The sequence below is a fragment of the Talpa occidentalis genome, unplaced genomic scaffold, assembly GCF_014898055.3.
Source record: "Talpa occidentalis isolate TD23 unplaced genomic scaffold, MPIMG_talOcc4v2.1 talOcc4.17, whole genome shotgun sequence".
Classification (NCBI taxonomy): domain Eukaryota; kingdom Metazoa; phylum Chordata; class Mammalia; order Eulipotyphla; family Talpidae; genus Talpa; species Talpa occidentalis.
This window is the reverse complement of record NW_023601754.1, coordinates 51,544,930-51,565,926: the sequence shown is the minus strand read 5'-3', so window position 1 is coordinate 51,565,926 and position 20,997 is coordinate 51,544,930. Positions and strand designations below refer to the sequence as shown.

At 70.9% G+C, this 20,997-nt stretch overlaps 1 protein-coding gene across 1 annotated transcript; it reads right to left on the bottom strand.

The window, feature by feature from the left end:
- Positions 1-5,779: 5,779 nt before the first annotated feature.
- EPS8L2 (EPS8 like 2) lies at positions 5,780-16,838 on the bottom strand. Its single transcript, XM_054697418.1, is given in 22 exon segments — positions 5,780-5,907; positions 5,978-6,110; positions 6,745-6,925; positions 7,021-7,093; positions 7,221-7,340; positions 7,661-7,760; positions 8,361-8,473; positions 8,550-8,682; positions 8,797-8,945; positions 9,345-9,419; positions 9,526-9,614; positions 9,708-9,834; positions 10,256-10,326; positions 10,401-10,442; positions 10,445-10,539; positions 10,609-10,688; positions 10,771-10,920; positions 11,210-11,371; positions 14,318-14,382; positions 14,847-14,902; positions 14,999-15,057; positions 16,831-16,838. Coding segments are annotated over 21 exon segments (2,106 nt in total). The 5' UTR covers positions 15,013-15,057; positions 16,831-16,838; the 3' UTR covers positions 5,780-5,829.
- Between the last annotated feature and the right edge of the window lie 4,159 nt (positions 16,839-20,997).

Sequence of the window (20,997 nt, the reverse complement as noted above, 5' to 3'; positions counted from 1 at the left end):
GGGGCAGCCCCCTGCAGGAGAGAGGGGCTGGGGGTGGGGGCAGCCTCATGCAGATGCAGGTGTTTGCTGCCGCCCAGGTAGACCCCGGCCCTCCCCCAGCCAGAGTGGGGGTGCAGCCCCCACACCCACCCACCCTCCACCACCACCTCCCAGCGCCCAGGGCCCCGAGGCTTCTCCAGAGGTGGGTGGGGCACCGGCCACAGCCAGGGGAGAGCCTCTGGCCACCTGGGTCTCAGCGGGGCTGTGCCCACCCCAGCCTCTCTCTGGGCCTTTGTTTCAGTGGCCCCCAAGCGCCTGTAGCAGCTGCCCTGCCCCCATGCAGCCCCCGCCGCCGCCACACCACCCACTGAAGGTGCTGGCGCACAGGCCGCAGAGCCCATGGTCCTGAGCGCCAGGGCAGGTGTCCACTCACACAGCCATCTCAGCTCCCCGCCGGACACCAGCTGCATCACCTCCAGTGACAGAGATCAAAGCGGCGGCCACCCTCGGGTGGCGAGGGGCGCGGGGGTGCTGCCACCGGCTGGGGCTGTCAGGGCGAAGCTGAGCGAGTCCTAGGAACTGGCGCTTCCACTGCCCAGGCGCTGGCCCCGCAGAAGCTGGCTGGTTCCTCAGCGTCTCCCTCTGCCATCCGCGGCCTGGCCCAGCTGCAGGGCCTGTGGGCTGAGAGCACAAGCGGTGCAGAGCAAGGGCCAGGATGGCCTCCCTGGAGGGTCCTGCAGCGCCCAGGCCTGGCTGCTGCCCCATGTGCCCACCGCGTACCCTGACAGAGCTGGTCCTCAGGCCCAGCCACCTCAGCGGTGCGGCCCAAAGCCAGGCCCTTGGGGGCCACTGAACCCCAGCTCTTCTACACACAAATAAATAAATCTTTAAAAAAAAAAAAAAAGAGGGCCTCCCTGGTGGTGCAAGGGGTTAAGCACCACACTGGGAAGCTGTCTGTAGCCTCTGCAGCAGAGTTCAATCCCCAGCCGGCCAAGGAGTGACCCACAGGGCGCAGCAGACCTCTCCCGTCTCCCCGCCGCTCCCCTCAGCAGTGTATTTCATCAGTCTGCCTGTTCTGCTCCCCACTCTGTCTCTGGTGAGTCCTCTCACCCAGCACCTCTGGCCTGCACCCCAGCTCTCGTGTGCATAAATAAATAAATCTTAAAAAAGAAAAAAAAAGACCAGGTTCATCAATTTCACATTTTTTCCCTACAATGGGAAAGTGGAGGTGGCGGGAGCCCCGCGGGGCGCTGACCCCGCACTGTGGGGTCCAGCCGGCTGCCTGTGGCCCGAAGAGCATGTCCCCTGTGACCCGCCCCTGGCTGGCTGGCAGCCTTGGGTGGGGGCAGGTGACCTCTCAACTTCTCTCCTCTCTTAAGCTTCCTGTTTAGAAACCTGCTTTCAGCGGGGAAGTGGCCCTGGGGCGGGTACTGCCAGGAGGGTGGGGAGGGGCGGGCAGGCGTCTTTGATCCCCCAGGTCAGTGGCCACAGGGGCAGAGGTGGGGAGGGGTCCAATCTGGGCCAGGTGGGGGCCAGAGCTCCGCTGCACTCAGTAACCATGACCTTTTTATCTGTTTCCTCCCTTTTCAGACCCATGCTGGCCTCTACACACCTCGTGGGCCTCAGGTGTGCCCCCATGGGGTTTGCGCTTCTCGCCAGCCAACATCACCCCGCTTGGAGCTGGGCTATCCACGGCCCTGGGTCTCAGGCTGCGCCCCTGCAGCCCTGGCGCCACGGGGCCGCTTGGCTCCGCCTGTCCCTCCGCAACATCCGGCTCTCTGCTCCGAGAGCCAGGGCGTCCTCCAACGTCTCTGGCACCCTGGGGTGCTGGGGCTGTCCCCACACAGGCATCCCGTGGCAGGTGGAGAGTGGCTGTCCCTGCCCCGGGCCCCGCGGCATGCCCCTGTGGCTCTGCCTGGAGTCTGCACACACTGAACCAGGGTGCAGGCTCCTGGGGGTGGCCTCTCCAGATGTTGACCACGTCAGGAAACACAGTGGACGTTTTCAGACTCGCTCTGATCCTTTCCCTTCTGGAAAGCCACAAGGCCGGCCTCGGGAGAGAGGCCAGCGGGCCATGCAGAGCTGGACAGAAGCTGTCTGGGCAGGGGCACTCCAAGGGCCCATCCGAAGACCCTGGCTGGCCCCACTAGCCTCGGCTCTCCGGAAGCTGTGGTCAGAAGCCTCTGGACCAGCACCCAAGGGCTCCCAGACGGGGTGAGGACCAGGGCCACCGCCTCTCTGGAGGTTTCCTCCCGCTGGTCTCCTCCCGTGGGGCTTGGCTGCCTGCTGACCACTGCCAGGAAAGGGACAGGGCCTGTGCTGCCTGCAGGCAGAGGAGGGAGAAGAACCGGCTGGGAGACTCTGGCCCAACAGGATGCAGCCTTGCCGGAGGGGAGCTCCCGTGCCTGCCAGGGGCCGCCCGAGCCTCCCCTGCCCCCATGACCCCAGGCGCGTCCGGGTCACCCACAGCAGCTGGGAGCACCGAGGTCCCTCCTTGGGCGGTGCCGGGCATCCCTGGGCAGCAGACAGGACACCCCACGGAAGCGGGAGTGGAGCTGGGAGCCGGACAGGCCAGGCCTGGGCGAGCGCGGTGGCCGCCCAATCTCGACTTGTAGGGATTTTATCCACCATTCACCAAAAGGTTTGCTTTTGCTTTTTTTATTTTTAAATAGTAGGATTTACATCTTCTTGCAGTTAATTCTGTAAAATAGTCTTTAAAAATGTGCCATGCGGGAAACAGCCCCCACGCGCGGCTGGGCTGCCCTGGTGGGGGGGGCACCCAGGCCCGGCCCTGCCCACCGCCCTCACCCAGCTGTGTCCCAAGCAGCCCAACTCCACCAAGTCTCCAAAGACTTGCCCGAAACCAGACCCAAGCACCTTCCATGTGCCCCCTAAACCTCACGTGTACCCCATCGCTGCCAGCCCCCTAGATGCTTGAGGCAGGTGGGCATGGAGCGTCAATGGTCCTGTCTGGGGCGCTAGGGAAGCTGGGGGGGCTGGGGGCTGGGGGCGCTGAGGCTGGGAAGCTGGGGGCGCTTAGAGGCTGAGTGCACTGGCGAGGATGGGGGCTTGAGGGGCGGCTGGGAGGCTGAGGGCGCTAGTGGCCCTCAAGGGCACTGGAGGTGCTGGGGGGCGCACAGGGGCTGGGGGTACTGGGGGTCCTAGCGCAACGCTGGAGAGCAGACTCCTGTGAAACTGGGCAGCGTGGGCGCGGGAGCCGCGGCCCGGCGGCGGCCAGTAGGCGGAGTCTCGTCTTTGGGCCGAGTTGCTGGGGAGCCACCGCCCAGCAGGGCTCCCGGGAATACAGAACCCTCTGCCTCTGGGACCCGCGGACCTCTGGGGGGGCCGCCCCAGGTGGGGTGCGGCAGGCGACGTTCACCTGCCCAAGCCCGCGGCACCACGTCCACAGCCGCTCGCCGGGGGGCTCTGGCTCCCCTCCACCGTGGGTGGTGTCTCGCGGGCACCCCGAGACCTCGGGTGGAGAGCATCTCGCGGGTGGCGCCTCCAACACTCTCATTTCTGGGTGAAAGCGCGGATGCGGCGCGCCGTGCTCCTGGAAGGACACGGGTCAGCTCGGGGGGCCGGTCGGCGCGGGCCCCAGCGGGGGCGGTGGGCTCCAGAGGCGGCCCAGGCGCCGCGCTGGCCGGGCACCTGCCGCCAGCCCCGGCGCCTGCCCCCTGCTGGGGCCGCCCGGCACCAGCGCAAACAGCCCAGGGCAGGGGCCGGGAGAGTGCCCCGCGAGTTGGGCCTGGGCGGGGTGGCCGTGCTGAGCCCCGCTGGGCACCATCACCCGCCCCCACAGCGGCTGCCACCCCCCCAGGCCAACAGGTGCTGCAGCGTGGTGGGGGCGCTCCCCCCCCCCATTAAGGTGTTTTGTAAAGGTTAACCAGAACAGAACAATTTAGAGAAAGGCCTGTCCTGGGCGGGGCGGCCCCTCTCGCTTCCTGGCCCAGCCGGCCGGGAGAAGGGGCAGCAGCCTGGCCCCCCTGCGGGCACAAAGACAGCCTGTCCCGAAGACAGGGCCGCCTTGTTCTGGATGCCGGCTGGTGGCACCGCTGGGCACAGGGCCTCCCGCTGCCCCGGGAAGCTCTGGCCCCAGGTCAGGTGCCCACCTCCTCCCGGCAGCCCCCGTGGGAGGGGCCGGCTCCGCGAGGTCCAGCCGGCTGCCCTGACAGTGGCTCCCGCAGCCACACCTGTGCACATGGGCTCTGTCCTGCTCAGGGGCAGGCCCGGGCAGGCGGGGTCCGTCCGGGGCCCTGAGGTCTGAGCAGACGGGGGCCAGACACCTGGGAGCGGCAGCCCCTGAGCCCCTGGGCTGGGGGGGACACAGTGGGAGGCTGTGGATGGGAGGCGCCAGGGGCCCCCGGAGATAAGGCCATGCTGCGAGGCAGAGCGTGTGAGGGGGTGAGGGGTGGGGGCACCCACTGAGGGCAGGGTAAGTTGAACATCCCCATGCAGCACCTTCAAAGGGGGCTCAGCCGAGCGGGGCGCCCTCTCATCCTGGTGGTTCCAGACTAGTGGGGTCTGTCAGCATGCCCCTTTTCCTCTTGGGTCCCACCTGCCCGCCTGCAGGGCCCTGTCCGGGCCTCAGGTACCCCCTCCTGGCTTCCTCTTCTGGGAGAGCAGCAAAGGCCCCCGGTGGCCGTAGGACACCAGACACCCCGGCTCCCCGGGCCCTGGTCCTGGACAGCCTTGGAGGCCTGAGGGCTGGACCCGGCTGGGGTCCCACCCACATCTGGCCTCCTCTGCCCACCAGGTGGAGCACCCAGGACTGGGCTCCAGGCAGTGCTCCCCGGACTGCTGGGAGACTCACAGGTGGAGAGCATGGGGAGGTGCCCCAGCCACCACACTGCAGCAGGAGGAGCCCTGGCAGAGGGCGCCAGCAGCCCCAGGATAGGCAGGTCGGCTCAGGTGGGTGCTGGCCAGGTGGTGGGGGCGCCCTGCACACTCAGAAACCCCAGTTTGTGCTGGCCTCAGCCCCACCCCCAAGCCTCCCCTCAAGTGCGAGCCCCAGCCTGGCTGCCAGGATGCCCAACGCTTCCCAACCTGGAGCAGCTGGCCTGGGACCACACAAGCAGGGACCAGGACCCCCAGGAAGGCCCCAGCCCCTCGGAGAGAGGGGCCTCAGGGTGCCCTCCGGTCAGGGCGACGCCCAAGGCCTGCCCCTGCCTGACCGCGTCCACAGTGTCAGCGACACACCCTCCCCAGGTAGACACGGTGCGGGAGACTGGACCTTTAATGACGCGGCCTTCGAGCCTGGATCCCGTCACTCTGGGTGTGGCCACCTACCCAGGGCACCAGGACTGTCCGCCACCCACCACCCCATACCACACAGGGGCACTGGCCTACGACCTGGGCCAGAAAGTGCCTCTCTTGGGCTGGGCTGGCGAGACCAACACCTGGGCGTGGGCACCCTGTCGGGGGCTGGAGTGGCGGGCGCCGGCCTCGGCTGCCTGGGAGCACTGTTCTGGGTGTGGAGGCCAGCGTCACCTCCCCGGCTGACTCAGAGTCCAGCACAACCCGCCAGCTGAGGCTTGGGGCACAGGTGGGGGTGACAGAGGTGGGGGAGGCCAGCGGAGGCCTTGCTGCGGGGGTGGGGGGCTCAGGGCCAGGGTGGGAGAGTTGGAAGGGGCTGCGCTGGGCGGGCCACAGCTCTGGCCGGGCATGCTGGTCACCAGGCGACGGGCTTGGCCGAGCTGGCCCGGGCGGCGAGCGGGTGTGGGCCGGGCGCTGCGGAGGCGCGGGGAGCCCCGGCCCGCGGCGCCCCCGCCGGCACCGTTGCCTCGTGCCCGCGCCCAAGTCCACACCGGGGGCCGACGCTGCGGGCGGGGCAGGCGCGGCGGCCGCGGCCTAGCTGTCCTCCTCCCTCTGGGTCTTGCAGTGGAACTTGTTCATGAGCTCCTCCAGCTCCGAGCCGCCGTGGGGCTTCTGCGGAGAGGGGCCACCGTCAGGGGCTGGGCGCCCCCCACGGCACCCGCGGGGCGGGGCGCGCGCTCACCTCCAGCATGGCCTTCTGCACGGTGAGCTGGCTGTACACGCGGACGCCCTCCTCGCCGCACACCTTCCTCAGCTCGTCCTTGTTCAGCGAGAAGAGCTGGGGCCCCGTGAGGATGCCCAGGTGCTCCACGATCCTGGGGCGGGACCCGCCGAGTCGGGCGCGGGCGAGGCGCCCCGCCCCGCCCCGCCCGTCAGGCACGCCCCGCCCGTCAGGCACGCCCCGCCCCGCCCGTCAGGCACGCCCCGCCCTGCCCGTCCCCGCCCGTCAGGCACGCCCCGCCCCGCCCGTCAGGCACGCCCCGCCCCGCCCGTCAGGCACGCCCCGCCCTGCCCGTCCCCGCCCGTCAGGCACGCCCCGCCCTGCCCGGCCCCGCCCGTCAGGCACGGCACGCCTCGCCCCGTCCGGCCCCGCCCGTCAGGCACGGCACGCCCCGCCCGTCAGGCACGCCCCGCCCCGCCCGTCAGGCACGCCCCGCCCTGCCCGTCCCGCCCGTCAGGCACGCCCCGCCCTGCCCGTCCCCGCCCGTCAGGCACGCCCCGCCCCGCCCGTCAGGCACGCCCCGCCCGCCCGTCAGGCACGCCCCGCCCCGCCCGTCAGGCACGCCCCGCCCTGCCCGTCCCCGCCCGTCAGGCACGCCCCGCCCTGCCCGTCCCCGCCCGTCAGGCACGGCACGCCTCGCCCCGTCCGGCCCCGCCCGTCAGGCACGGCACGCCCCGCCCCGCCCCCCCCCGCAGGCAGCCCCCGGGGCCCCGCCCCCGCCGGCTCACCCCGCGCTGAAGGCCTTGGCTTCCAGCCAGGCGCGGACCTCGTCGGGGCCCGACTCGTAGCCGAGCGGCAGGCGCACGGGCTGGCTGCGCTCCACGCGGAAGTGGCGCTGCGGCTGCGCCTTGAAGTGGCTGATCTTGCGGAGCAGCTCGTCGTTGACTTCGTCCATGTGGTGCATCAGCTCTGCGGGCGGGGTGCGCTCGCTGCCGCCCGACGCCGCCGCGGGAACCCCCGGCCCCCGCCCCGCCCGGAGCCCCGCCCCGGAGCCCGCGCCTCACCATCTTTGTTCCCAGAGAAGCTCGCGGGCAGCTTGTGGGTTGGACTGGCCGGACCCCAGTATTTCACACCGGCCTGGGGGGGTGCGGGAGGGGGCGCCATCAGGCTCCTAGTTCGGCTTCCCTGCAGGAGAGCCGAGGCCCCGGGGCCCCACCCGTCCCGGCGGCGACCCGGCCCCCACGTGGGCGTGCGGGGCACTCGCCTGCTGGAGCGGGGCGCCCACGTCCTCAGGCCGGGCCTCGTGGAGGATGTTGCTGGGCACGTAGCCGGCCTGGCCACTGCGGCTGCGCAGCTTGCACCACTGGTGTCCGTCCTCCAGCACCTGGGGGCGCCGGCGTCAACGAGGGCCAGGGCCTAGCTGACCCCACTCTGGGCACTGCCCCCCCCCAGTGTCCTGAGGCTGCTGGCCCCACATCCAGATTTACAGGCCCCTGACCCCCACCCCCGCCCCCCAGCACAGGACGCTGCAGTGGACAGGCTCCCGCTGGGCTGCGGGGACCCTGCTCCCACAGAAAGGCCACCCCAGTCCAGCACAGGGGCCCTGCACCAAAGCCCCCCAAGACAGAGGGGCCTTTGGCCCGGCCGCGCAGCCACTGTGGCTCCAGCCTGGGCGAGGGCCGGGGTGGAAGGCCAAGCCCTCACCTCCAGGACCTCGTCCTTGAGTACCGACAGCTCGTTCGCGTTGTGGGCTGTGAAGTCGTAGAGGACCTTCGTGTACCTGGCCGCAGCCGGTTCGTAGCCCCTGAGTGGACAGGGCAGCGCAAAGGTCAGGGCGGCGCTAAGGTCAGGGTTGGGGGGGGAGCCGGGGTGGTAGTTGGGGGGGTGCTGCCTCCTGGGAGCTCTCAGGATGGCGCCAGAGGCTGGGGCGGCCCTTAGCCGGGTGTGGAGACCTCAACAGCCCCGGCCCTGCTGGGGGTCTGGGGAAGGGAGCAGCCAGTGCTTCCCGGCTGGAGCTGGGCGTGGAGCACTGAGGGGGCGCCGGTAGCCCCTTGGCCCCGGCTGTCCAGCCTCCCCAGCAGCAGACCCTGCATCCAAGTACAAGCTGGTGGGCCAGGGTGGACAGACGGGGGCCTGGAGGTCAGAGGCTGCCTGCTCCCTCAAGCAAGGCAGGGGGGACACGGCGCAGGCTGTGTGCGGCCATGGAACCTGTTCATGGGGACGGACCAGCTGCTGCTCTTGCACAGGCACCCTGGGGTCTCAGGGCAGCCCGCCCCCCCAGGCAGGTCAGGAGCCAGAGTGAGAACAGAGAGGAGGGGAGGCCCTGGGAGGTGGGGGGCCTGTGCTAGCCAGACCCCAACAGGGTTTGGGGGAGCCCTTTAAGGTCTGCCGAGGTCTAGCTCACCTGTGAGTGCTTGGGGAGCTGGCCGGGGGCAGGGCCTCTCCTGGGGGTGTGGGCTGGGTGAGGAGGCTGGGCTTCGGGGAGTTGCGGAAGGACGGTCGGCTGGCCGGGGCGGGCTGTGGGGGGAGGGCTGCGTGGGCTCCTGTGGAGGGCCAGCCTGCAGGCGGGGCGGGCAGCGGTGGGTGTGCTGACCTGGTCCTTGTCGGGGGCGGCCAGGCCCTCCACTTCCCAGGGAGCCTCCTGCAGCACGTCCAGGGGAGGCTGCCAGCCGCTGTGGAACCGGGGCACGTAGAGGGGCACCTGGGGCTCCCTCGGCCACTCGGAGCTGGGGGTTGGAGGCGCGGGGTGAGCCGTGCTCACCTGCCAGAACTGGGCCGTCTAAGACACCCAGCCACCAGTCCACGTGCCCCTGTACCCACAGGACCCTGCCAGACCCTACCGGGGGCGTGTCCACGTCTCCCCCAGTTGCTCCCACAGTGCCATCTCCTTGGGGACTAAGTGGCCACGCAGGAAGGCCACCGCGTCGTGGGAGAGCAGGGGGCTGGACACGGAGGCCGCAAGGTCTGAGTTTCCGCAGGTGCTGACGATCTGGGGGCACGGTGGGGTTGGGGGGTCAAGGGAGCACACCTGCAGGCCCCCGACCCATGTCCCTGCCCACCGCATTCCCCTGCCATCCTGTCCCTGGTCCCATGACACTGCCTGCCCCAGCCCATCCTGCCCTGGCCCTGCCCTGCCCTAGCCCCGGTCCTGTCCCCAGTCCCCATCCTACCCTGCTCAGCCCCGTCCTGCCCCGGCCCCATCCTGCCCGGCCCCGTCCTGCCCCTGCCCTGTCCTGCCCGGCCCCGTCCTGCCCAGCCCTGGCCTGCCCTGCCCATCCTGCCCTGGCCCTGCCCTGCCCTGGCCCCCGTCCTGTCCCCAGTCCCCATCCTGCCCCTGCCCGGCCCCGTCCTGCCCCGGCCCCGGCCCCTTCCCACCCGCCCCGGTCACCAGGTCCAGAGGCCCGAACAGGAAGTGCACCAGCTCCGCGGCGCTGGGGTTCTGGATGTGCTTCTGCAGCTTGGCCTGGGGCGCAGGACAGAGACAGATGCGGGGGCGCTCTGCACAGGTGGGGGACAAGGACCCCAACCCTCCCGGTCAGCGTCCTGTGGGGAGCAGGCGAGCCCCTCACCAGCAGGTTGATGGCCAGCTTGGTCTTCTGGAAACAGTCGACAAACTCGGCCTCGGAGGGGGGCCGGGCCCGCAGCGTGAGGACGCCCTCTGGACGGCAGCGTGTGAGGCGCCAGGCGGCGGCCGGGCCCAGGCCCCCGCCCGCCCCCCGCCCGCGCCCCGCCCGCCGGCCCGCGCGCGCACCTGCCGGCCCCCGCTTCCCCTTCTTCTTGCCCTTCTTGCGCTGGTTCAGCTGCTTGAAGGCCTCCGCCGCCTTCTGCAGCCGCGCCACGAACCACTCGATGTCGTCCAGCGCGGAGTTGAGGATTTGCTGCGGGCGGAGCAGGGGTCAGCGCGGGGGGGCGGGGCCTCTGGGCGGCGGGGGCGGGGCCTCTGGGCGGCGGGGCGGGGCCTCTGGGCGGCGGGGCGGGGCCTCTGGGCGGGGGCGGGGCCTCTGGGCGGCGGGGGCGGGGCCTCTGGGTGGGGCGTGGCCTCTGGGCGGGGGCGGGGCCTCTGGGCGGCGGGGGCGGGGCCTCTGGGCGGCGGGGCGGGGCCTCTGGGCGTGGGCGGGCCTCTGGGCGGCGTGGGCGGGGCCTCTGGGCGGCGGGGCGGGGCCTCTGGGTGGGGGCGTGGCCTCTGGGCGCAGCCGGGGTGGGCGGGACCCAAGGGGCCGGGGGCGGGGGCGGGGGCGGGCGCGGGCGGGGCGCCCCTGGGGCGTGAGGGGAAGGCCGGGGCGCCTCCGCCGGACCCACCGTCTCCTTCTCTATCTTCTGTGCCAGCAGCGCCCGCGGCTCCTCCTCCAGCGATTCCCGACGGCGGGAGCCTAGGGGACAAGCTGCTGCCCGCCACGGCCACCCCGCGCCCCGCCTGGCGCCCCCAGGCAGCCCCCCCACCTACCTGGCTCGCCGAGCGGCACCGGGGGGCCCACGCGGTTCTTGGGGGCACCTCCCCGCCCCGGCGCTGGAAGGGGATGGGGGCCGGGCCCTGGGGTGGGGGCAGGACTGACTGGCGCTGCCGGATCTTCTCCCGGTGGCCCCTGGAGTGGGAGGGCGTCCTGCTCAGCCGCCCGCGCCCCCTGCCAGCCCCCGCCCGCCCCGCGCCCTACTTTAGGGTCAGCGGCCGCATCCTCTTCCCCAGCCGGCAGTCGGACAGCGCGCTCTCGATGTCCTCGTGCACCAGCTCCGCCTGGGGGCAGGGGGCAGGGGGCAGGGTGGGTGGGCTGGCAGGGGGCAGGGCGGGCGGGCTGCCCCTCGCGCCCCGGCCTCACCTCCACCTCGTCGCAGTGGAAGAAGTGGATGTCGGGCTTGCTCTGCTCGGAGTCCTGGCACACCAGCAGCAGCACCGACGGGTAGCGCAGCTGGTTCAGCACCGTCTGGCTGTGCCGCACGGTGGGCAGTGGGAAGTCCTCCAACTCCTCCTGGGGGGCACAGGGGGTCGCACATGCCCTGGACACTGACCTGGCTGCACGGCCAGGTCGTCGGGTGGACCAGGAAAGGGACACGGCAGCATGGGCCCGCCTGTGGCATCTATACCCTGGCCAGCACACATGCAGCTCACGGGCACGGCCGGCGCACAGACCCCTGGACACAGTTGTGGGCGGCTCTCGCAGAGGTGGCCTGGCTCCCTGGACTTGGCCATGTTGGGTCCTCCCTCCCCGGTGGCCCTAGGCCCGGCCCCCACCCCACCCCACCCCGTGGGTTCTGCACCTGGGACTCCACGTCCAGCAGCCGCAGGGACTGGTCGTTGACCTGCAGCAGCATCTCCTGTGTCCAGATCTTCTCCTTGGAGCTCAGCTGCACCAGCTTCCGGATGGCGTCCTCCACAGACACGATGGCCTCACTCTTGTCCATGATGAACGTGGCCAAGTGCTGGGGAGGGCGGGCAGTCACCCTGGGCACAGCTCTCCTTGGGGAGCCAGGCCCCAGGGCTGCCCTGGGGCTGAGAAGGAACACCCTGCCTGGGGTTCTGAAGAAAGGACCCCTTGGGGGGCTCTGCCTTGTCTGCATGGAAAGGCCACTGTGGGGCCGGCGCTGGCCCAGGCCTCCGCCCCCACTGGGCTCCTCCCGTCCCTCAGCCCTGCTCAGGCGACGCCCTCCGACCGCGCTGGGCAGCACCAGCAGCACCCCTGCCTGCTGAGCCGCGTGGTCTCCCTGCTCTAGCCTGGGGATTCGCACGGTCTGCTGCTGTCCAGCACGGCGCCGGACACACAGGACCCCTGCATGAACCTACCGGGCCAGTGGCCCGCGGGTGCCCCTGGGATGCCCGGACAGCCCTGCTGCTGCCGAGGCACCTGCCTTCCCCCCACAGGCCAGTCCCCTCCCGCAGGCCCCTGCCCTCTTGAATTGGCCAGCAAGCCCACAGCCGGCGATGCTGACCTGCACCCAGCCTCAAATGTGGGGCCACAAAAGCACTAGAAGAAAGTACTGGATGGCCCCTGGTCAGCCCAGAAAGGCCTCTCTCTGGGGGCATTCCTGAGCGAGGTGGGAGCCCAGATGCCCCAGGGAGGCCCTGCCCTCGATCTTGCTCGCTGTGACCACGAAGGGCGCAAGGGTGAGCGGGCAGGGAAAGAAACAGTGACTCAGCGGGCGACGGATTGACCCACGACAGACAAGTCAGAAAGACAGACCCGTGTCCACAGGACAGACAGGACACAACGGCTTTTCAACGCAGAAAGCGGTGTGCGATCTCGCTGAATAACAAGGTGCCCGGAAGCACAGAGGCCGGCCTGGGGTGCAGCGGCCTGCACGACTGGCCAGCGCTGGCCATCCCTAGGGGTTAGGGTGTGGCGGGCAGTTCGCACACAGCGGCCCAGGAGGCCTCTCACAGCCGGCCCACCGCCGCCAGCCGCCCGGCTGGCCCGCACAGGGAGGCGGTGGGCCGGGGTGCCGGGCCCTCGCGGGGAGGTGGTGGGCCACGGTGCTGGGTGTGCGCTGTGGCGCTGGGCGCACCAGCCCCCAAGAGGCGGTGACCAGCCGCCGGGCCTCGTCCCGGCCAACCTCTGACAAAAGGAAACAATCGCCGGGGTAGGCAAGCAAGAAACACCCGCTGCAGGGCCTGATTCTGGAAAGTAAACACTTGAAGTGCCAGCGGGTGAGAAGACACCACGAGGGAGGGAGGAAGGTGCTCAGAGATGCAGGATGAGAGCGACCGGCCACAGGGGGATGGGCTGTGAATGCCGTGGCCAGCGGGGCGCCCTGGACGGGCTGCCGGCTCAGGAGGGAACCACAGGTCTAGGCAGTGCTGAGCCAAGGGGGCCCTGGGGTGGCGGCCCCGTCAGCCCTCAGACCCGAAGTGCCAGGAGGGAGCGGCCAGCGCCTGTGGACTCCGCGGGAAGCAGACCCCGAAGCCGCTCCTTTGGTGAGGAGTAAAGTCGACGGCCGCCAGCAAGACTGACGTGCTAGGCACAGGCAGAACTGGGGCTCCTGCCAGAAGGGAGCCCGGCACCGTGCCCTCCCCACCGTCCGCACCCACTGGGTGAGCGCCGGCCCCCCCAGCAGCCCTCAGCGTCCCACCCAGTGGCACGGGGGTCCGGGCAGGTGGATGCGCGGCACAGCCATGCCGGGCCAGGACAGAAGCCCCAGCCGGCGACGGGGCAGTGGCTGCAGGGGAAGCCGGGCGCGGCCAGTCCTCGGTGTACGGCCGCGGGAAAGGTCAGGCTGGCCGGGTGGGTGCCCACGCATACAGGGGACCCACCCTGCCTGGTGGGACGCGCATACAGCGTCTGTCTGCGCCCGAGGGAAATGCCGTCGACCCGCCTGAGCCCTTGACTTGGCCACCCGTGGGGGGCCGGGGCATCTGGGGCCAGAGGAGCTGCGTGGGAGCCGCCTGATGGCCCCTAAACTCAGCCCCAGACTTGAGTGGCCGCCGATCACAATGGGTGGCGGGGGGCGCAGCCTGACGCTAAAATGCTAACCCGAGACCCCAGACATCAGGAGAGCGCGGAGGAAAGGGGCGGGCGGGGGTCGTGGCAGCCAGAGCGGGGTGGGGACCTCTGAGGCAGCTGCACCCCCAGCGCCAGTGAGTGAACACGGGGCCCAGGCCAGGTCAGGCCCTCCCGCGGCGGACGGGGCCTACGGGCTGGCCCCTCACTGTGTCCTCTGGGCAGGCCCCCTCACTGGCCTGGCCTTGCTGGCCGCTGGGGATTCCCTGCGCAGGCCGGCCTGGGCCAAGGTCCAGCAGAGCCGCTGCGGCCGGGGCAGAGGTGTCTCCTCACCCGGAGGGCAAAGTCCCACCCGGCCGAGGCAGCGCGGTGGGCGGGGAAGGGGCAGTCACCGTCCCCAGCCCAGCTGCCCGCAGATGGACAGCAGCGACGCCCAGGGGCTCCGCAGCCCCTGACAAGCTGCCCGAGGAGCTCGCCTCAGGCCCGGCCCCAGCCACGGGCCCCTCTCCCGTCCCCTCCCGGCCCTGCTGCCCGCAGGCCTGGGCACACGCCAAGCTCCGGGCCTCACCCTCGCTGGGAGAGGGGCGGCCCCGGCGGCCCCGGCCCGAGCTCTCCACGTTGGCCCGTGCGCCCCAGCCAGCAAGCAGCACCCGTGTCCAGCTCCCGACGGGCCCCAGGAGCCCTCCCCGCCCGGGCCAACAGAGCTCCTTTGTCCCTCTCCTGTCTAGTTCCTTGTTTTGAAGCCTCGATAGCAATTTCCTTCCCACCGGCTGCCCACGCGGGGCGCAGCCTCAGCTGGCCGGTGCCCTGGCCTCACGGTGAGCGTCCGTGGGAGCCGGGCCGGGGCCAGCGAGGGAGGCTGGCTCTGCTGTAGCCGGCGGAGGGGACCGCTCCCGGGCGTGGGCCCTGGGGAGGCCGTGGAGTGGGGGCTCACCTGCACGTGGTACTGGGAGGTCTCGTGCATGATGGCGCTGGAGTTGGAGTACTTCTTTCTCTGCTCTGAAAGCGGAGGCCCGTCAGCGGCCTAGCGGGCCCCGGGCCCCCATGACTGGCCGGCCCGGGGCGCTGCTCGGAGCCCCTCGGCGGAGGGCGGCCTCCCTCTGTCCCGGGCCCGGGGAGGGCCAGCGGGTGGCGGTGGGCCAGGCCTCTCTCCAGACGGGAGGCAGCGTCCAAGGAGCCCACGAGGGCCTGGGGTGGGCTGGGGTGGGGGTGGGGGGCGGGTGCCGCGTGCCCCAGGGCGCGCCTGGCTCCATGCCGGGCACCTTGCAGGCGGAGGCCGGCTGATCAATATTGATGCTCCCTGAATTATTAGTGGGGCCTCTCTCCTTACGTGCGGGCAGCAGCCCGGAGCTGCGGGGCCTGGCCAGCTGCGTTGACAAGGGTCCAGGGCCCCCCTCTGGGCCCTGGGATGGAGAGCGCAGGCCCCCCGCTGCAGAGGTTTCCCTCCCAGAGACCCCACTCACCGAACAGGTCCTTGGCGCTCATCTTGGCCCCATGGTCGGCCTGGCCCAGGCTGCCCCTGCAGGGGAGGGGCTGGTGAGGGGGGGCCGTGCCGCACCCCCCGGGGCTGTGTGGTGGGGGATCCCTGGGCACCCCCGGGCAGCAGCTCACGGACCCTGACTGGCTCATGGCGTCCCTGTGGTGGCTGCGTCCGGGTCCAGGTCCGGCCCGCGCCTGAGTGGACAGAAGGGCTGAGCTGAGGTCGAGAGGCCCGGTAGGGACCTTGGCGCCCCTAGGGCCGGGCCTGGGTCTCTGCACCCCGCCCAAAGCAGGGCTGGAGGCTGACGGCCTGGCTGGGCAGAGGCTGGGGCGTGGGGGCGGAGCCTGCCGTGGGCGCACCAGGGCCACCGTCCCGAGCCAGCTGGTGTCACCCCCAGAATCTCAGTCCACTGCCGCACCGGGGTGGGCGGGGGGTCCCCCCAGTTCTCTGAGCAGAGCCGGCGGGTCTGTGCCCGGCCAGGCCTGTCACGGGCGGGCCTAGTGCCGCTCTCCTGCGGCGTCAGCTTTCAGGGTCACAAACAGGTGCTGGTCTCCAGGGCAGGGAGTGCCAGGCCTTTCTGGTTCGACTTAGTTCTTCCTCCGGGTGGGGCTCCCAGGGTGAGGCCTGGCCCCTTCCCGCTGCCACCGAGGGTCTGGGCTCTGGGGCGGGCGGGCCCGGCCAGCGCCGTCACTGTCTGTGGAGAATGCCCGGAATGCACATGACCTCAGTGGGTGAGCCCGAGTGTTTGCTTAATGGGATTCCTGGCGGCCCAGCCAAGGGCACGGGCACGTGTGTCCAGTACACGCACCTGGCCGGACACACCTGGCCGGACACACCCCGCGCCCAGGCGCACTCAGGCGGGGGCTGTGCCCGGGGCCCGGGCAGGACGGGCTGCCAGGAGGGTCCAGGCCTGCTCTGGGTGGGGAGCCCTGAGGGCGGGGCTGAAACAGGTCAGTGGGGGCAGGGGTGTCCTCGCTGGCTGGGGGTCACGGAGGGCAGCAGGGCCCAGGCTGCACTTTGTTTTACTGCGGCCATTTTCCGGTTGCCCAAGTGGAAGGGAGAGGCCCCGGCAGGGCAGGAGGGCAGAGGCACCAGCTCCAAGTTCAAACTCCAGCTGGCAGTGGGTGACCTTGGGAGGAGTCCGCTGCAGGCCCGGGAGGGGTGGGGCCAGGAACCCGGGACCCCTTGGGCCTTCTGGGGCAGAGTCCTCGGAGACTCCGGGCTGGGCAGGAGATGGACGGGAAGCCCGGGGTGGGAGGGGCGGTGCTGGGAACAGGAGGGCAGAGGGCAGAGCCCACTGGTGGCAGGCCTGGCCCGGGCAGGAGGTGGAGCCCCAGGGGAGGCCCCACCAGCACGCGGGCACCCAGGGTGGGGCAATCCCCACCGCCCAGGGCCGGCCTCCAGACTCTGGCCACAGGCAGACCCTGAGCAGTGCAGGCTGGTCCCACCCTGGATCTGCCCAGAACAGGCCCCGCAGCCGGGCCCAGCCTCCGCCCCCTGAAACTCCCACACCCAACCTTCACCCCCGCGACCCGGCCGCCTCCCTGGCTCAGGGTTTCCTCCTGGAGGACACCCAGGAAGCGCCTCCTGACAGCTGACCCTCCCGGGTGCTTCGCCCCCTCTGCCCCAGGGGGCCCCATCTCCAGGGAGAGGAGCATGTGGCGCCCTCAGGAGCCAGGGGAGAACCCCCTGACGGCCCTCCCCTGGGAGGAGGGGTGGCCGGCCCGGGCAGGGGACTCACGTGCGCCGTCCGAGGAACAGCCCCTTCGGCGGCGCCAGCCCAGGCCCCGGCGGGGCAGGCCGGGCGCCCGCGCGGGCGGGGATCTGGCCGCCGGGGAGGGCCGGGGCCCCGCGGCCCCGCGCCCCGACGACGCGCGCCCGCCGGGCCCGCCCCGGCCGGCCCCCTGCCCACCTGGGAGCCCGCGGCGGGTCGGGCTGCGCCCCCGCCCGGCGCCCGGCGCGCTCACCTGCCGCTGGGCCGCCCCCGCCGCCCGCCCGAGCTCGTCGACGCGTCCGCCCGTCCGTCCGCGCGCCTCGGCCTCGCCGCCCGCTGCGGCGGCGGGAGGGACCCGGCGGGGCGGGGCGGGGCGGCCGGGCGGGCGGGCGGAGGAACCTGAGCGGCAGGTCGGAGTCACCGCGCGGGGCGGGGGCGGCCGGGGCGCCCCGCCCTGCCCCGCCGTCTGGGCCCGCCCGCCGGGGTCCCGCGCTCGCCGGGCCGACCCCACCCCCGAGCGGGCGCGCGCTCCGGCCGGCTGGGGGCGCCCGTCCCGGCGGGGCGCGCCCCCTCGGCAGGCACGAGGTGTCTCGGAGCGGCCAGGGGCCCAGAGACTGGGCAGGAGGCGGCTTCCTCTCTGGCCGCGCCCAGCTGCCCCACAGGCGCCCCTCCCCCCCGCTGGTGGGCACCCCCGGGGCCCCCTATGGTTTCTGGGGTGCGGGAGCAGCCAAGGGGCTGGGAGGCAGCGCTGGCGATGGCCGAGGCCTGGCACTTCCGGGGAGCAGAGCACAGCAGGCCCGCCCGGCGGGGCGGCAGCAGGCACTCCCCTTCCTGGGTTGCCAGGGCCCCGGGGTGGGTCCCCACCTGTTCTCTGGGGCGCACAGGTGGGCCCCCAGGAGGGCGTGGGAAGCAGCTTGGGCTAGGCCCTGCCCCTGCCCGGGCCAGGCCTTCTGGCCCCCCCATCCCCCAGCCATGCTGCTGGGGACACAGCCCCCTCACCCTTCCTGGAAGCTGAGCTGGGGGCAGGGCATACATGGGGGCGCACAGTGAGGGAGGCCCTGAGGTGGGCTGTCTGCTTTCAGAGTAGGCTTGTCCTCAGCGGGCCAGGACCCTGTGGGCCTGCCCTATGGGGGTGTCCTGGCCGCCTCCTGGCCTGAGAGCAAGCCTGTTGGCATCAGGGCCCGGTGCCTGGTTAGGGCCACAGGGGAGACAGGTGGGGGGGGGGGTGTGGGCCCAGCTGGCAGCCCGGGGGACCCCAGGGCTGGGGTGAGGCCGGGTAGAAGGCGGTGCTGGGCTGCTGGGGCCTGAGCAGTCAGGCTGAATTAAGAGACACTCGGGGCCTCCCTGGTGGTGCAGGCAGTTGAGCGCCACCCTGTGAAGCTGTCCGCAGCCTCTGCAGCGTGGTTTCGATCCCGGCCGGCCAGTGAGAATGCCACATGGTGTGGTAGACCTCTGCTGTCGCGCCCACTGCTCCCCTCAGCAGTGTATTTCTGTCGTCTGCCTGTTCTGCTCCCTGCTCTGTCTCTGGGGAGTCCTCTCACCCGCCGCACCTCTGGCCTGTACCCCAGCTCTTGTAGAAATGAAAAATAAATATTTTTAAAAAGAAAAGAGAGAGAGGGCCTCCCCTGGTGGCGCGGTGGTTGAGCGCTGGGTTGCGAAGCTGCCCGCAGCCTCTGCAGCGCCAGTTAGATCCCCCGCCGCCGGCGAGGGTCCCGCATGGCGAGCAGACCTCTCCTGCCGCCCGCTGCTCCCCTCAGCAGTGTACTTCGTCAGTCTGCCTGTTCTGCTCCCCGCTCTGGCTCTGGTGAATCCTCTCACCCTCCCGGGCTTCTGACTGTACCCAGTGCTTGTATAAACAAACAAACAAACAAATAAACAAACAAATAAAAAGAAAAAAGATACTCAGGGAAGTAGGAACATGTCTTTATTTTCCACGCAGGGTGAAGAGAAGCCGCCCCACACTTCCTGATTTCCCGAGCGCGCAGAAGGGCCACCTGCAGGGTCCTGAAGCTGTGGCAGGACCGCACAGGCGCCCACCCAGCCTGGCTTCCGGAGCCCCCGCCTGCCCTTGGGAAGCGGCCCTCGCCCAGGACAGGCCAGAGCCGTGGCTCGCGGGGCGATGCTGGAGCTGACCGACGGCCCGGCCACTTCTGGGGTAGGCGTCTCACCAGCCCAAGCCAGGGGCCGAGGAGACGCCCACCACCTGGGCCCCCCAATCCTGCCCAGAAATTCGCACACAGGAGAGGCCAGCAGGGGAGGAGGCGGCAGTGGCCAGCGCAGGGTGACCTCCAAGCTGGCAGAGCCAGGGCCCGGCGTCCGCAGGGTCTGCCGGCTCGGAAGCAGCCAAGGGCTGTGGCTGCAGCCCCTCTGACCCTCCGTGGCGCCTGCAGGGAGCTGGGGCTCGGGGGCCAGCAGGGCTGCGCGGCCCCATGGGCGAGGGGTGCTTCCCCAAGGCCCCAGTCCTTCCTGACCTTCTCCTACGTCGTGGGTCCAGGGCTTGTCTGCGAGCCAGCAGGACCCCAGGCTCAGGGCGCAGGCGGGGCCCGGGGGAGGGGCATGCCCTTTCACAGACACAGCAGCCACCATGGCCCATGCGGTTGCCCCACTTGGCCCGCGTGTAAGCGGCTGCTCGGCCGGAGAGGCAGGGCCGCCCAGACAGTGGGGGGCAAGGGGGGAATGCTCCTGGAGCAGAGCCCCTGAGGGGTAGGGGCTGGTGCCTTAGCGTTAAGGGGCGCCTGCAAAGGTGGGCACAAAACCGGACCCTGGAGTGGGACTGGGGAGCCCCAGCCCTTGGTGGGGACATCACCAATGCCCCAGGCTGCTGAGGCCAGCAAGGGGGTCCCGGAGCCCCCAGGGTTGGGCTACGCCTGGGAGGCTCTGCCGGGAGCACAGTGTGGGGCCTCCTGGACAGGTGCGTGGCTCTCCCGGGGATGCCCAGGGGGCTCCACTTCCACCGCTGTGAAGGAGGCTCCGGGGCTGCTGGTGGAGACGGCAGTTCATGCCCTCATGCGTGGGTCGTTCCCCCGCCGCGGCCGAGCCCCAGGGCAGGCAGCGGTGCCAGGTCCTAAGCAGGTGGTCGCCAGGGCACGGAGCACCTGACGGGCCAGCACAGGCGTGGGGGCGCCCACCCCACGTACTCTCAGAGGCCAGCACCAGGTGAGCCGAGGCCCAGCGGGGCTTGCAGCGGACGGAGGACCAGGAGTGGCCAGAGCCTCGCCGCCTTGGGCCCTCCCCGGCCGCCTGGCCTGGTGCTGACCATGCAGGGGGGGTGATGAGGGCTTCCCTTCAAGGCAAATCTGATTCTCTCTTGGGGGCAAATATTCACTTCCCTACCTGAGCTCTAGGGCCGCTGCTGGAAGCTGGGGACCTTGTGCTCAGGCCCCCGGGCCGGCCCGGCCATCCCGTCACCCCCGGGTGTTCTGCGCAGAACTTGAGGAGCAGGGGTCAGGGGCTTCAGGGAGCAACCGCAGGAGCGAGGGGACGCCCGGGCCACAGGGCAGGCTTCCACCCAAGCGGAAAGACAGGCCTCAACAGGCCTCGCCGGGCACACAGCTGCCGCCTGCTCTGCTCCGAGCGCTGCCGCCTGGGCGTGCAGTCCTGAGTCAGCAGGCCGGTGTCTGTGCAGAGACACATCAGCAGGGGACGGTGTGGGCAGCGGCCGGGTGGCCCGTGACCCGGAGGAAGGTGGGCAGCAGCGTGGGGTGACCCGTTACAGCAGCACGCTCGAAACCCTATCTGCCTGCCAGGCCCCGCTAAGCTGGCGGCAGGCCTGCCATTATTCAGGGACTTTGTCTTAATCTACTCTCTGATCCTTCTCCGAACCGTTTGCTGCAGACACTTGACACCTGCCGGGTGTGCAGGACAGGCGGGAACTATGGCCGCAGGGGATGGAGCCTCTCGGAGGAGCAGGGCTGGGGTAATGCGTATCCGCCCGTCCCACCGCGGTGAACCGGCAGCCCCAGAGAGCTGGGCACAGCGCTGCCTGGGAAGGGCTCTCGTCAGCAGTCTGCCGTGGAAACAGGCGGCTGTGGGGTGACAAGAGGTGGTCTGTGGAAGGCACAGAACACATGCTCTCGCTGCGCTGGGCACGGGTGAGGAGAGACACAGATAAAGACACGCAGGAGCCTCCCAAGGGGGCAAGGTGGGGATGGGGTGGGGGCTGAGGGAGATGGAGGCTGGCCTCAGGCTGAGGAGTGCACCTGAACCAGACACCAGCAACACCCAGGCTGGGTCACAGGCCTGCCCTCTCCCCATGAGTGTCCCTTTGGCTATAAAAGCTGTGCCCAGGACCTCCCTGATGGCACAAGGGTTAATGGCAGCGCTATGAAGCTATCACCAGCCCCTGCTGCACGAATTCTCGATCCTGGCTGGCCAGGGAGCGACCCACAGGGTGCGGCAAACCTCTTCTGTGTCCCTGCTG